Source organism: Heteronotia binoei, chromosome 5, assembly GCF_032191835.1.
Source record: "Heteronotia binoei isolate CCM8104 ecotype False Entrance Well chromosome 5, APGP_CSIRO_Hbin_v1, whole genome shotgun sequence".
Lineage (NCBI taxonomy): Eukaryota > Metazoa > Chordata > Lepidosauria > Squamata > Gekkonidae > Heteronotia > Heteronotia binoei.
The window spans coordinates 36,706,382-36,722,956 of record NC_083227.1 but is presented as its reverse complement, the minus strand read 5'-3'; the positions used below and the strand labels follow the sequence as shown (position 1 = coordinate 36,722,956).

The 16,575-nt window shown below is 45.7% G+C and overlaps 1 protein-coding gene across 2 annotated transcripts in view; it reads right to left on the bottom strand.

Annotated features, from left to right (window-relative positions):
- DDR1 (discoidin domain receptor tyrosine kinase 1) overlaps positions 1-16,575 on the bottom strand; it is a 35,398-nt gene that overhangs the window by 10,930 nt on the left and 7,893 nt on the right. For both annotated transcript variants that reach the window (XM_060239170.1, XM_060239171.1), the window contains exons 4-10: positions 14,061-14,208; positions 10,294-10,396; positions 8,540-8,726; positions 5,160-5,406; positions 4,867-5,019; positions 4,582-4,745; positions 2,637-2,835 (exon numbers count right to left, since the gene is read on the bottom strand). In XM_060239170.1, the coding sequence (XP_060095153.1) occupies positions 2,637-2,835; positions 4,582-4,745; positions 4,867-5,019; positions 5,160-5,406; positions 8,540-8,726; positions 10,294-10,396; positions 14,061-14,208 (1,201 nt within the window). The remainder of the gene's footprint in view (positions 1-2,636; positions 2,836-4,581; positions 4,746-4,866; positions 5,020-5,159; positions 5,407-8,539; positions 8,727-10,293; positions 10,397-14,060; positions 14,209-16,575) is intronic.

Genomic DNA, 16,575 nt, shown 5'->3' with positions numbered 1-16,575 from the left:
CCAAACGACAGAGAGTATGATGGAAAGGCGTCGTCACCAGCAGTGGGGAGAGAAGGAAAGAGCCCAGGAGTCCGGCATTTCCCCGGCTCTCATGCCCTTCTCTCAAAGGGTTCATATCTTACACACCCTTTCTTAAATGCCCAGGGAAATGCTGATTGCCGTTTTGGGGTCAGTCAACAATTTTTCTCCAGGCAAGTTTGGCAAGGGAGAAACCTGGAGGTTTTTGTCATCTTCTGGGCATGGAGCAAGGGTCACTGGGATGTTATATGTGTGTGTGGGGGGGAGGTATTTTTCAAGTTCCTGCATTGTGCAGGGGGTTGGACTAGATTACCCTGGAGGTCCCTTCCAACTCTATGATTTGATGAAATGTTTCTTCATCCCCCATGTTTTCAAACAAGGAAACCAGGGAACACCCTAAATTCCCTAAGTGGGGATTGCGGGGGGGGGGGGGGGAGGAGAATCATGAAGGCTGAATGTTCATTATCCCTCACCCAACATAAACTCTTCTTTGCATGAAGAAAAAACAATGTCAAGAAGAAAAACTCTTGCTAACTCCAGCAAGGGGCTTTCCAGGCAAGTGAGATGGGTTTTTTTTTGTTTTTTGCCGTTGCCTGCCTCTGCAGAATCTTCCTTGGTGGTCTCCCATCCAAGTACTGACCCTGCTTAGCTTCCGAGATTGGGCCATGGCATCTGTTGGAAACTATATCCAGAGTCCTTCAGACATCATCAGCAACTAACTAATCCTCCACCAAGCATTCTCTGCTCCCTCCTTCTATTTCCTTTATCCCAAAAACACTATTGCATTTTTTAAAAATATGACCTTTGTATTTTACAGTTTCCTCAGCTCTAAAATTGATACTCAGACAAGGATCAGTCCTGGCTAGTATTTGGAAGGGCGACCTCCAAGCAATACCAGGGTCATGACACAAAGGCAGGCAATGGCAAACTACCTCTGAATAGTCTCTTGCCTAATAAACAAGTCTAGCCCGCCACCTAGTGGTGCCGAATGATAAAGAGTTAGAACTTCTGGCTGCCCGGCAATCTTAAGATCTCCTGGCTATACCACGCACAATGCCATATGATAATTATTCAATTACTAATTACCTCACAATATTGCTGTAAGGATAAGATAGGGATGAACCATGTAAGCCATCCTCAGCTCCACAGATGGAGGGAAGGGCAAATATGTTGTAGATTCCCAAAGGCTCTGAGTCTTTAGTAAGGTGGGTCAGTATGCTAATGAAAAGGCAGATGACCCACTAAAACCCTTCCTTCCCTTTTGGACATCTTACTCAATATTCAAAGCTCTTCAAGAAACTTCACACCTCAATAATCGCTCAAAATTCTTCCTAAACTTCCTAATTCTTTCAGCATCAAGTGGGAATATCCGTATCACACTTCCCATAAACCGGGCAGCATCCATCCTGACATTCCACAAGCATGGGTTTTGTACTGGGCAAAGAATTCAGCATCCCAAGAATCTCACTTTCCCATTGAAAAAGAAGCAGCAGCAGCAAATTTTAGTCCTCATGATTACAAGGCTGGAAACTCTTGGTCAAAGGCCGAGGCAGAGATCCTGAAAAACTTCAATGCTTTGCACTGCTCTTCATGTACTTAGCACAATGCCTTAGGAATTTGATTTGTGTGGCATTCCCTCAGTGTTCACTTCTTCCTGCCCAATGTTTCAATCCTTTTAATGGTGGCCCTTATGAGGGCAGAAAGGCAGGATATAAAATTTGTAAAATAAATAAATGAATAAATGCTGTAAACAAATTAGCAAACTTTTCTGTAAAACTGCATCATTTCCTTATGTGCCACCATCTTTAAATCTGTACACAGCAAAACCTCAAGGTGGCCAAACAAATCCTTTGCCACCTTGGAGAGAAAACCTGAAGCCTTGAGCTGGGGTAGCTCTAGGATTCTCTAGATATAGCTCTACCATTCAGCCTCTAGAGCAACTATTTCTGGGGCCTCTAGTGACCACAATCAAATTTGATTAAGATGTGGTGGAACATTTTCCTCATGGTTTCATTTGTGAAGAAAAAGAGGAATTATTCTTCCTAAGTATTTCATATGGCAATATACTGACATTTCTTGTACATTTTAGAAGAGAACAGGGCCACTGCCAATCTACTTACACATGAAGGTATCTTCTACCAAAGTCAGTCTTGTCTCCACTGAAACACAGTGGCTGTACAAGATGAAGATCCTTCACATCACCTGATCCTTTCAACCGGAGATGCTGAGAATTAAACTTGGGGCCTTCTGCATAAAAAACAGTGGCTCTACCACTGAGTCACGGTCTCAACTCTTAGTCTTTAAGATGATCTTCAAAACACCATGTTTTGTTTGTTGAATTCCCCTGGCTGGGAACCTCATAGCATCCAAGCATCACACCTGTACAGCCCTGATTGGTTGACTTTACTGCTCTCCAGCCACTCATAAAAATGCTAGCTTGCTGAAGACCAAAAGTCTAATATGAGGAGCCATGAATACTAAAACTTGCTGTCCTTAACATCCCGGCACAAACTACACTCGTGGGCCAACCAATTCCTTCCCACCTTCCAATCAGCTTTCTCCCTCCCCTTCCTGATTCTATGCTGTCTCTTCCCGCCATCCTATGATCTGCCCCTCACCAGAGTTCTCAGTACTGTGGGGCAGGTCTGGCAGTTTCATGCGAGCCCTACTGGGCTCCTGGTATTCCGTCTCCCCTGAGTGGATGCGCTCGTAGCGGTTGGAGTGCCGGTGAGACCCCATCGTGTTGTTAATGACAATGGTGTCGCTGGGCGCGGAGAGCCGGACGGTGAGGTCGTCGTCTGAGATTCGGCGTTGAGCCTACAGTGTAGGGAAACAACAGTGACTAGGGTGGCAAAGATTGAAATAGTAGGTTGACTACTATATGACTAGAGTGGCAAAGGTTGATACACTACCTGGTTCAGAACTTCATGTCTTAATTAACCAAACCCTATTTCTTGCCCAAGGAACATAGAAACTTTTAATTCTTTTTCCTGTAAAGGCCAAATTAGGAGTTGGGCTCACTGACCCCTAAGCTGTTGAGAGGCATTGGTTGGAAGGGTGAACTGCAGGAGACTCACATGACAGACCATCAAGTCTCCTAACCTGGGAAGTCAGGAGATCCTTGCGAGCCAATCTAGTACCTCTTGTATGTATAAATGCTCTCTAGCCAGCTTGCTAGCAGCCCACACACCCATGAGAAATGGGCCTGAGACTTCTAATTTGGTCCAGTAGACAGACTCACCTTCCCCTTGCCTCCAATCACTTGGGAAGTCAAAACTGCTGAGTTACTTTTGGTGATCTTCAAATTGGGGTTCATCAGCCACAGACATGAGGCTGCCTTATACTGAATCAGACCACTGGACCATCAAGGTCAGTACTGTCCACTCAGACTGGCAGTGGCTGTCCAGAGTCTCAAGTAGAGGCCTTTCACATCACCTACTACCTTGTCCTTTTAACTGAAGACATTGGGGATGGAACCTGGGACCTTCTGCATGCCAAATGGATGTTCTACATGGAGCCAAGCCCTTCTTGGTGAAGAGCTCTGTGACCATGGACAAACTGCCCAAAAGTCAAAATGCCACCATCTTCTTCACAACGTGCAGAAGCAAGGAGGAATCAGGCATATTCTAAAGCTGCATTCAGATCATGCAGAGTGCCATCAAGAGCAGAGAGGCCTAGCTAGAACTCTGTGCAGGCCTACAGCCTAGAGGTACCCTTGTAACTAAAATTTTGACAGAAAAATGGGTGTGGAAAAGGATCTCTGAGGGCAGGAAGTTTGAGGCCCACAGTCCTGAATTTAAACACCCCCTCACTTCTTCAGAAACCCTCTTTGTTCCCAGCTTCCACACACTGCATATGCATTGTAATCTGCTATACAGGCAAATCAGGGCCTATACTGCTCAACTACTTATCTTAATTCAGTTATTTCCCTGCTGGGTGGGAGAGGTCCTAGTGTGAATAATAAATTAAGCAAATAACGAAAAGCTCCTTAAGGAGGAGGATGCCTGTGGTATCTCTGTATGACCTCATCTCCTTCCCATTAGCCTTTACTAAAGGCAGGTCATATAGCTCCACCTTTCGACTGAGCATGATTGGACTGATCAGTCATTCCTTATGTGCAGAAACGGCAGAATCACCCAACCTCAGAAGAGGCCGCCACTGCACATATGCCTGAGTACCTGCTCTGGCCTTGCCTTGACCATATTAGGAGGCAATCCCAGGTAAGCAATTCCACTAAAAAACATTAAAGCTGAGCTCCCTATAGATAGGTAACTAACTGCGCATAAGAGCAAGATTTACATCCAGCATCACCTTAAAGACTAAGAATATTTTCAGATACTGCAGACTAACACAGCTACTGACCTGAAATTAACTGTCCATATGAAAAGTAAAATGTCCTGCAAGTGAAATTTTAATTGGGGTGCGCGGGGAATATTTATCAGCTTTCAAAAATTTGTCCTAATCTGTTTAAGTATGTACAAAATTTCAAACTGCCCACTGCCAAACACTAAGGTTGCCTGAATACTGACCATTAAACTATAGCACTAACGGCAGCATTCTCACCTTCCCCAAGATCTTTTGCCAATACTGCCTCCAGAGGATGAGGAATATGACAACCAGTAAGAGCAGGATGATAGCCACCAGGCATCCAATCAGAATGGAGGTGTTGCTGTTATCATCCTTTGCAATTGGCAGGCTTGATTTCGGTTCCCCTGAATTCTCCTGATCTTAAAGGGAAAGCAACAGAGAAAAGAAGTCATAGTCTGGTCATCCAGTTCCGGCATTTTGAAACAGGAAGCCTCCCTCAGAATAAGTCAGGCCCCGTTATCAGACTCATCAGCTTCTCACCTGGGAGTGTGAGGTTTGAGTTGACACCAGCTTTTTCGTTCAGGATGGAAACCAGGGCTGGGGAATTGGGAGTGTCGTGGCCAGAGGAACGAGGTGGGGCCACAACCGGAGGCCTGCGACTTGTGGCTGAAAGAGAGGAGTCATCCACAATTTCTGGAAGAAAATAAACAGGTGGATGAGAACAGAACAAAAGAAGTAATGGCCACAAGGCAGAATTGGGGAGGGGGTAAGAAAATGACTAGTTCCCTCCACACACAATTCTCCAGTCCAAGCTCACATTGACCACAGCTCACCTGAAAGAAAGGCTATTTCACTGAAGAGCATCCACTCGCCCGCAAAGTGAAAGTGGCACTGGACGAACAAGCCAAGCCGCCCATCCAAGGGCACCGTGAGGGAGCGGGCACTGGGGTCCCTCACATCCACAGCCAGGGGGTGGGAGACAGGGGTGGGCTCCCAGGCCGTGGCCAGGCTGCGCTTGAAGAGACAGTCCACTTGCCGGAAAACAGTGACACCGTGCGTGTGCATGTTGTTGCAGTGAACCTGTGGAGATAAGGGGCAAGAAAGATGCAAAAAAAGGGAAACACACAAATGAGAGAGAGCCTTCAAGAAAGCTCATGTCCCTGAAATCCTCACCTACGTCTACTTTGAATATGAGCATGTTTAACTTGGAGAAGAGCAGAGTAAATGCAGGCACAACTATGCTCTTCAAATATCTCAATATGCCTTATGGAAGAAGATGATTTCTGTTTCTCTGGAAAGCAAGTCTAGATTTAACAGGCTTCAGTTGCGTGAGGCTAGTTCTGTTGTGAACGTTAGGTGGTGGCCCAGGCCAGCCCGATCTTGTCAGACCTCAGAAACTAAACATGGTTTCTTTGTTTACTTATTTATTTCTTACTTAAGTTTTCTATCCCACCCTCTCCGCAAGTGGACTCAGGGCGGCTAACTATCAACCAAGGCACAATTTAAGGTTACCATTTAAAAACAGTAAAATTAACAATTAAAATACATTTCATTGGTAGCCATTTCATGGCTACTCAAAATTCCAGTATAGGCGGGGTCATAACTTTCTTCTGACAGTGATTCTATGGTAATCATAATTCTTCATAAGTGATGTTGCTCAGCAGTGTAGAGTGGCAGTCCTCTCCCATTTAGGTGTTAAAGGACTGTCGAAATAATTCAGTTTACATGCCCTGCGGAATTGGGAGAGATCCCGCAGGTTGGCCCCGGTTAGGATTTGGATGGGAGACCACCAAGAAAGTCCATAGCTGCTTTGCAGAGGCAGGCAATGACAAGCCATCTCTGTTAGTCTCTTGCCTTGAGAACCTCAAGAGGGATTGCCATAACTTGACTGTGATTTGATGGCACTTTCCACCGCAATTAGGAGAAGGTTCCTATTGGTATAAGTAGTCTGGCAATGGAACCAGTTACCTGAAAGGAAGTGGATGGGTGGGCTCTTCCTCATTGGAGGTCTTCAAGCAGAGGCTGGACAGCCATCTATTGGGAACCCCACAGCTCTGGATTTCCTGCACTGAGTAGGGGGGAGGGCTATATGTCTATAAGACCCCTTCCACCTCTAGAAATTCCCCACTGGCAAGAGTGATCTAGCACCCTACTGATGTTGCTGTAAATAAGAACCATCTATGTTGATATGTCACATGGCCACTACCGCCGCCTGCAGCCTGTAGAGTTTTGATGCCCATTTATGGTATATTTTATGATTTTAATTGTTTTATTGTATGTATTGTGCATGATCTTAATGTATTATGTTGGAAGCCGCCTTGAGACATTTACAGGAGAGGCGGGGTATAAATCAACGGAAATAAATAAATAAATGTATGATATATCTCCACTTATAATAAAATGTCACCCTTGTTTCAGACCCCTGGTCCACTCAGCCCAGTGGTGTTTATTATTATTGTAGTAATAACAATGATGATGATGTGCCATCAAATCACAACTGACACATAGCAACCCCTTATGGCAGGGGTGGCCAACTGTAGCTCTCCAGATGTTTTTTGCCTACAACTCCCATCATCCCAGCCATTGGCCATGCTGGGGCTGACAGGAGTTGAAGGCAAAAAAACCATCTGGAGAGCTACCATTGGCCACCCCTGCCTTATGGAGTTTTCAAGGCCAGAAACAAGCAGAGGTGGTTTGACATTACATTCCTAGACTTCCTTGATGGTCTCCCATCCAAGTCCTAACCCTACTTAGCTTCTGAGATTGAATGAGATTGGGCTAGTCAGGGCTATGCTGATCTTTTAAAGTTTTTCAAGCAGAGATTTGTTTTCTCCAGTTCAGCTCCCTGAGCTATAAAGCAGGGGTGGGGAACCTCCATCTCGAGGGCCGTATATGGCCCTTGAGGTCACTTGGTGTGACCCTCGGGGATTGCTGGACTGAACCGAGCCATGTGGCAGCCTCCCTGGGGCCTGGCTGGCCAGCAAGGATCACGCGGCCCAGCCACACTGTGCAGCAGCCTCCCCAGGGCCAGGCAGGGATCACAGGGCCCAGATGTACTGTGCGGCAGCCTCCCTGGGGCCTGGCTGGAAAAGGGCCAAGTGCAGCAGAATTGGAAAAGTTTCTGTCACAGTTCAGTTTGCACTTGATTATCCCAGGTGGTGTGGCCTAATATGCTAATGAGTGTGTGATCTAATATGCTAATATTAGGGGATGTGGTCTAATATGCTACTGAGTTCCTGCTTGGCTTTTTCTACAAAAAAGCCCTGGATCTAGGCATTTGCCTAGGGTGGCGGGCCGTGTGTGTGTGTGCCAGATTAGGCTCTCCCCACGTGACTTCAAATAGAAAAACGATTATTTGCATTAATTTTGCTGGCCTGAATAATTCTCCCTCAGCGGAGCACTGTTTTTTAAGTTGATAATTTTTTATGGCCCGTGAATGATGTTATAAATATCCATATGACCCTTGGCAGAAAAAAGGTTCCCCACCCCTGCTATAAAGGATGGGAGCTGTGCTTTACACTGAGATCTCAAGGTATCTCTATACTCTTCCCCTTGACATCTGCCTTTCTCTAGTCTTGCACCCTTCAGAAGCAATATAATGGAAAACAATGATGCAAATGAGTAAATACATTTATTCAGATTTTGTAGAATGCACCTTGTAAAATTCTCATTTTTGTTTCCTTTTCAAAAATATAAAGTAATATAAGTTATGGCAAATGGCTAGAGTTTGGCGATTATCAATATTTCTGTGAATGCCAGCAATCCCACATGAATGTTTTCTTGTGTCTGATATCTCAAAATATGCAGTAGTGAGTGGTGACAATCACCTAACGGAATTGTATGATTTGACTGGTATATGTCCAAAAACCGGGAAATGCATGAGTCAGCTTTCACAGAATTCATCTGAGATTGTCAAAGCCCATATGTGGTTGACATTCACCAAATTCTGGATGTTTACGTACACTTCCTTAAGCTATCAGTCCCAGAGATATCCTTCTTCCTACAGTGCAACTATTAATTCAGATAATTTCAGTTATAGCCACAAGAACCAGGCTGTTCTGTCCACATCTCTATATCACTTCTCCATATTCTCTACAGCCACCATTTTATCTCATCAGGGTTGGTGTCTTCCACCATAGGGAGCTCATCCTTCTTGACATCCCATTGATGTCCTACAGATATTTCAAGAAGGAGGTAAACTGTCCCCCAGTACCTTCATGTATGTGAAGGCTCTGAGGCGGTCAAATTCAAATTCCATCTCAATGAAGCCGCTGGGGAAAGAGCTGTTCTTCCATCCCACGTAGTCATACCCCGGCCAGACACGCAACTCCTTGGTCTGGGTAAAATCATCCAGACCCACCACTCCATCAGTCAACTGACCAAGGCCCCCAAACTGCAACCTGGAGTTAGAAATACAGGCAGCATGACAAAAGGAAGAAGGGAAGTCTGGGATATAACTCTATTACACTTTAACATTTCCTTTTGATATCTCTTTTCAAGAAAGCACGTCTACTGTAAAGTGTAAAGTCACTATTTTGTTTGTGACATTTCTGATAAAGCTGGGCTATAATTCACTTTTAAAAATATTTACCATCTTTCCATGGAGTTCAGGGCAGCATACACGGCCCTTCCCCCCTTTAATTGTCAAAACAGCCCTGTGCGGCAGGTTGGGTCAGTCAACATCTCTGAGCCTAAGATCACCAAGAGACCCAGCCCTCATCTGCATGGCTAATCACACTAGCTGATCCACCAAATGAAGAGCAATACGCTATCTGGATGTCCCAACTAGCTCTCTTTAATATCTATCTTTAATATCTTTAATATTTCATCAGAAGCAACACACTTTCCACACACAGTCCCAAACATACAGTTATACTTTCCCCAGTACTGATCCCATTTTACCACATGATTTTAAATTTGTTTCAGCCCACATATTTCAGGAAAAAAACCAATACTTTTCAACAGTACATTATTATGATTAATCAGTCTTAACATTTGTTTACGTTAACAATGTGTTTTCTTTCTAGTTAAGAAAAATAAGATGCTCTAATCTGAAAAATCTGCATGCCAAGGAAGATCAATACCATTCAATTTCATCTTAAAGAACAACTCAAATGAAGCAGAGGTGATCAAATTCACACCCTCTTTCCACTCCATCTCTCTGTCTCCTTTTATATACAAACTGAGTCAGACCATTGGTCCATTTAGTTCAGTTGCTCTCCAGGGTCTCTGAGAAAGGTAATTCCCCCAACATACGCTACCTGAAATAACAGGGACTGAATCTGGGGTCTTCTATATTCACGACGTGTACTTTACCACTGAGCCTCTCCCATCTCACTATGCACCACCCCACCTTCTTGTCATCTGCCACAATAAACCATCCAATTTTGGGTTTCTTTTCTGTTAATGCTGTTATCTCTCAAATAATTTTCTGGTTCCCATCTCATTTGTTCAGCTCAACATGATCATTACCATTTTACAGAGGGGATAGCTGAGGCTGAGAGATGGTGATGTGCCCAAGATGACCCAATAAGTTTGGAGGGTTTGAACTCAAAACTTCACATTCAGCAATCTGTGCAGTACACAAGAATCTATATCCAGCATTTTGTCCAGTACACAGCAGACTGCCTTGCCACTCTCATTGGGCAGACTCAAGCAACCGTGGGGATTTTGGCACATTTCTCTGTGCAAACATCAGACCTGAGTCAGCAGAACAGACACAACATCTTCAGGGTGGATTCATACAGCTTGACTGTAGTCCAATTCACGCAATAATAATCTGACCATACAGGAGTTTTCTGCAAGTTGATCAGGGCACTGAAAACTGTTACATACGCAGGTTACTGTGTGATAACTGTAATCCACAGTCAACGGAATGAAGCTAAAAATTCAGGCACAGATGATCACAATTTAGGGCCATCCAAGCCCCAAAACGCAAAAACAGGTGGGGATGTTTCACTCACTCACTTGCTGACGGTGTGGCCATCGTAAGTGGAGTCGTTCAGGAAGGCTGGTTCTGGGACAAGTGGCATTATCTGGCCTAGGGGGGCTGTATAAGACTGAAGACCATCTGTGGGAAGAGACAGAGGACTTAACATACTCAAAACAGTGGTCTTCTGCTGGAAAATCAACTGTGTGAAAGCCCTCACAAAGCCCAATAAACACCAAAGATCTGGGAGTGAAGCAAGCACAAAGGAAATTAAATATTAAGTACATGGCAAGTGTAGGGTAGTTACTAAGAGCATGGAGTCCCTGGTTCAAATCTTGCCTCAGCTATGAACTTGCCAAGTGGCTCAGTTCAGACTTCAAGCCAAATTTGTGACTCTTGCCATGTTAAATTTCCTGCATTGCTGTAACCTGTCGTAGCCTGCATTGCTGTAACCTGTAGTAGCCCTGGGGCTTATATTTCTTAGCTGTCTTTCTGCTGCTCACTATGTACCATTCATGAAGTATCATTCTGCCCTGAGCAAGACAAGCCAAGGATGACTTATCTGATCAAAGACTGCACCTGCTTGTCCTGGGAATGTTATTCTGGACTAAAGCAGGGAGAGAATACTATTGGTGGGTTTTTGGTGTTTAAGTTTTTAACTTCCTAACCGTTGGACCTCAGGTATATCTAAGGGGCTTTGCCTGCCAAAAGAAGTTTTAGCAAGGTTCCTCTTGCTTGTCATGTTCTCTCTTCCATAAAACCTTTTCTTTCAAGACAATGGTGTGTTGAATGCGGAAGTCCTTGCATTACTTGACAAAATTATGGGTAAGGCAGCTGAACAGGTAAGCTGTTTACATTTATATCTTCACTTTTTACAGTTACAGAACTCAACAGATTCAGGTTTGTAGCCATGTTGGTCTGAAGCAACAGAACAAAGTTTGAGTACAGTGGTAACTTTAAGCCCAACAAAGTTTTATTCTAAGTATCTGATGAAGTGTGCACGCACATGAAAGCTTATACCTAAAACTCAAGGCAGTGTGTGTAGGATCGTAGGAGGTCTCCCACTCACGTACTTAACCAGACTGAGGCCTGCTCAGTTTCATTAAGGTTGCCGATTCGAAAGCCCTCACACCATTTCCTCATCTAGCATTTTGTGATAAGCTGGCTAGCCAGATTCAGAAAAAAAAATGATTTCAAATGTTTGTGCAAAACTGTGGTTTACTGTGATATGTGAATTTACACACTTATAGCTGCCAGAGACCTGAAGCAGAAAAAGTGAAGCGCTCAGGAGACAGAAAAGGAAAACAGACATCAGTTCAAAGCCCATGTTTGTAAGTACCAACCATGGTTTCGATTATGACATATGGTTAGCAGAACCCATGGCTTCTCATGACGTCTAAACTGAACTACTGGTGGCTTCGATCTAAGTTGACTTGTAACAAGCCAGATAATTTATCCATTTGAGTCTTCTGATTGGCAGCCTCTCTCCAGGGATTCAGGCAAAGAAAGGTTTTCCTCAGTCCTGCTCTTGAGACTCTTTAAACTGGGAGCTGAACCTGAGATATTTAAGCTGTACCACAAATCTGTACAATCTGTACAATACGATTTGGCATTGTCACAGCACTTAAGGGCTCATCCTTACACGTATCTTATCACTCAGTCACAACATCATCAATAACTAACTTGCATGCATCCCTTGAATCTCAGCAGCATCAGTTCACACAACAGGGTTGGTGAGAACCAGAGAGGATTGTGAGGAACTCCAAAGGGATCTGTTGAGGCTGGGTGAGTGGGCGTCAACATGGCAGATGCGGTTCATTGTGGCCAAGTGCAAAGTAATGCACATTGGGGCCAAGAATCCCAGCTACAAATACAAGTTGATGGGGTGTGAACTGGCAGAGACTGACCAAGAGAGAGATCTTGGGGTCATGGTAGATAACTCAATGAAAATGTCAAGACAGTGTGCGTTTGCAATAAAAAAGGCCAACGCCGTGCTGGGAATTCTCTCTCTCTCGGCTTGACTTCGCGAACGAAGATTTAAGAAGGGTGCAGTAGTCCACGTCTGCTGCAGGCTCGCTGGTGGCTGACAAGACCAATGCGGGACAGGCAGATCCGGCCACAGTGGCTGCAGGGAAAAGTCTGATTTGGGGTTGGTGCTGCTTTGCACACTTTGTGAGGCAGGTGCATGCCTTTTCTTTGTTGTTATTTTTTGACCGCAAGTAAGGATGCCCGTTGACCGCGGCTAGCCAACTGGGGTGGGGGAGACGAGCTTTGTTTAGGCCACCTTTTCTAGGCCCCTCTCTGTGTGGAGCAAGCAGTGCTGTCCCTAGATAAGGCTGCTTGGTCGTTCAGGGTGCTGCCGAAAAATGCTTTCGTCTCCGGGTCAGCATCAGGCGACCAATACCCTGAACCGCCTACATGCAGGATCGGGACTGCGGCTTCCAGTGGCATCTTCCGCCTGCCGTTTCGCCCCTTGCCCATCGCTGCAGGACTTGGTGTGTTGTGGGTTGTGGATGTGGATATGCCCTTCAGGCCTGCGCAGAGGAATTTTTAGGTGAAGCACAGTGTGCGCAGTACTGGCTCCACCCTTTCACCTTGGGGTCATCTGCCATGGCCCAGTAAGCTGGGACGCTGGCAGCGAGTCCTTCAGTTGGTAGGTGTTACATTAACGAGCTCTATCTGCCCAGGTTTGATGTTAGAGTTTTCCTTCTCTTGGCTGGCGAGGTTAGTGAGCCCAGCCTGCCCATCCGGTTATACCGCCGGACATTCAGTCGCACCATGACGTGGCAAACTCTGTGAGAAACGGGGGGGACCAGCAGGAAGGTGTTGCCACAGATGCAGTAATGCAGGAGAGGCCATTGCAGTGACCATCTGCCAGGAATAGCCAGACAGTGACCACGCGGCGTTCACTACACCGGGAAAGGAGAGGCTATGTATTGCGCATAGACTTTCCCTGGGGGGGCAGGATACCCAAGAGGGAGCCCACCCCTCCCCCCCCCCGCTGGGAATTATTAGGAAGGGAATTGAAAACAAATCAGCCAGCATCATAATGCCCCTGTATAAATCGATGGTGCGGTCTCATTTGGAGTACTGTGTGCAGTTCTGGTCGCCGCACCTCAAAAAGGATATTATAGCATTGGAGAAAGTCCAGAAAAGGGCAACTAGAATGATTAAAGGGCTGGAACACTTTCCCTCGCTTGGAGAAACGTCGATTGCGGGGTAACATGATAGAGGTTTACAAGATAATGCATGGGATGGAGAAAGTAGAGAAAGAAGTACTTTTCTACCTTTCTCACAATACAAGAACTCAAGGGGATTCGATGAAATTGCTGAGCAGACAGGTTAAAACGGATAAAAAGAAGTACTTCTTCACCCAAAGGGTGATTAACATGTGGAATTCACTGCCACAGGAGGTGGTGGCGGCCACAAGCATGGCCACCTTCAAGAGGGGTTTAGATAAAAATAGCCACAGTGTGTGTGTGTGTGTGTATATATATATATATATATATTTTTTGCTACTATGTGACACAGAGTGTTGGACTGGATGGGCCATTGGCCTGATCTAACATGGCTTCTCTTATGTTCTTAACCCATCTGCAAGTCATCCAGTGGAAATTCGATGAATGAACACATCTGAATCAACCTTAAAGTTACAAGTCATGAAGTTACAAGTGCTGAAGAACAGTCTCACATAGGGACAGTTATTTATTTAAAGACAAGCAATGGACTATATGTGCAAACGGGAGAGTCCAAAAGAGAGAGAGGAAAGAGCTGAAACGCAGGGTGTACCAGCTGACTTCCTTACCTTTCCAGACACAGCCATACAGCTCCACACGCAGGCAGACACTCATGACACGGTCGGCACGGGGGTAGAAGCGGACATAACGGGCAATGACTGGTGGGCCCAGATCTTTCAATACCACATCCTCTGTATTTTCATTGCCAGAAATCACCTGAGGGGAGAGAGTGGTGAAAGGAAATTACTTTTTCTTTTACCTTTACCTTTGTAAGAACCCAGGACAGAAGTTTTGATGCTGATCAAAATCATGCCAGAGCAGTGATCTGTGCTTTTTCAAGCTTGCATTTGGGAAATGCAACCTGGTTCCCTATCAAAAGCCCATGCTCATTTATTAAGTCACAGGTAAGGCTGCCAACCTCCAGGTGGTGGCTGGAGACCTCCCAGGATTAGAACTTGTCTCCAGATGACAGAGGTTAATTCACCTGGACAAAAATGGCCACTTTGGAAGGTGGACTCTATGACAGTATACTCTGCTGAAACATACCCTTTCCCCAAGCCCCACCCTACTCCGGCTCTACCCTCCAAATCTCCACATATTCCCCAAGTCAGAGCTGGCAACCCTAATCACAGGCCAACGAATTTATCACACAGGAGTTCTGTGTTTGGATCTCCTAATATTTTTTTAAAAAATTACTTAAAAGCTACCATGGGAGACTCTCAAGTTTGATCAAAAGTGTCTATATTTCTCCAGGGACTGGAAAAGCAGCAACCTGGGGAAGGAGGGCAAAATATATACCAGGGAAACACCACAAGGGAAAAGGACAGATTCCACAATTTCACACCGCCACTTGGAGAACCCCACTAGGGGCTCATTAAATATAAAATAAAAAAATTAATTAAAAATAGGGATCTCAGGGAATATCCAGGAAAAGTATCAGTTTTAACCACCAGGGATATCATAACTTAGTCCGGCATATCACATCCTGTGAGCTACATTCCTGTAGATTTTATTAATATATTTAAAACATTTATTAGCCTTAGATAGATAGATAGATAGATAGATAGATAGATAGATAGATAGATAGATAGATAGATAGATAGATAGATAGATAGATAATTTTATTTGTATCCCGCCCTCCCCGCCGAGGCAGGCTCAGGGCGGCTAACAACATCATACAAATTTCAATTATACAAAAAGCAAAAAACACAAAATTACATTTAAGCATTAAAATTCTGATTAGGTTTAAAATTAGTTAATTAAGTTAATAAAAGTGCTAATACTGTTCTTTAGGATGGCGGTTATCATTAACAATTTCTTCCTTCGTCAGCGAAAGCTAGTCGGAAGAGGAAGGTCTTGCAGGCCCTGCGGAATTGTTCAAGGTCCCGCAGGGCCCGCATTTCCTCTGGAAGTTGGTTCCATAGGCTCGGGGCTACAGAGGAGAAGGCCCGGTTACGGGTACATTGCAGCTTCACCTCTCTCGGTCCGGGAGTAGTCAACAAGTTTTTTCCGGCTGACCTCAGTGCTCTCTGGGGTTCATATGGGGAGAGACGGTCCCTAAGGTAGACAGGTCCTCGACCATATAGGGCTTTAAAGGTAATGACCAGCACTTTGTAACGAACCCGGTATGTAACTGGCAGCCAGTGCAGCTCGCGCAGTCCAGGCTGTATGTGCTCCCATTTAGGAAGCCCCAGCAACAGTCTAGCCGCCGCATTCTGCACCAGCTGCAGCTTCCGGGTTCGGTACAGAGGCAGCCCCATGTAGAGGGCATTACAGTAATCCAGTCTCGAGGTGACCGTTGCATGAAGTACCGTTGCCAGATCTTGGCGCTCTAGGAAGGGAGCCAACTGCCTTGCCCGCCTTAGATGGAAAAAGGCTGACTTGGCGGTGGCTGCAATCTGGGCCTCCATTGATAATGAAGGCTCCAGTAAAACTCCCAGACTCCTAACCCGGTGCGCCGCTTTCAGCGGCACCCCGTCGAAGACCGGAAGAGGTATTTCCCTTTCCCGAGCGCCCCGACCCAGACAAAGGACTTCTGTCTTCGCTGGATTCAATTTCAGCCCGCTCCTCCTCAACCAAGTTGCCATATCCTGCAAGGCCCGGTCTAAATTCTCAGGGACGCAGTCAGGCCGGCCGTCCATCAGCAGATAGAGTTGGGTGTCATCTGCGTATTGATGGCACCCAAGTCCGTATCCCCTGGCAATCTGGGCAAGAGGGCGCATGTAGATATTGAATAACATTGGTGAGAGAACTGCCCCCTGGGGCACTCCACAGTCCAGTGTGTGCCTCCGGGACCGCTCGCCCCCAATAGCCACCCTTTGTCCCCGATCCTCGAGGAAGGAGGAGAGCCACTGTAAGGCAGACCCCCTCACCCCTATGTCGGCGAGGCGGCAGGTCAGTAGCCGATGGTCGACCGTGTCGAACGCGGCCGACAGATCTAGCAGCATCAGCACCGCCACACCACCCCGATCCAGATGCCGTTGGAGATCATCTACCAGGGCGACCAGTACTGTCTCCGTCCCATAGCCCGGGCGAAAGCCGGACTGGCAAGGGTCTAGGATGGAAGCGTCATCCAGAAAGCTC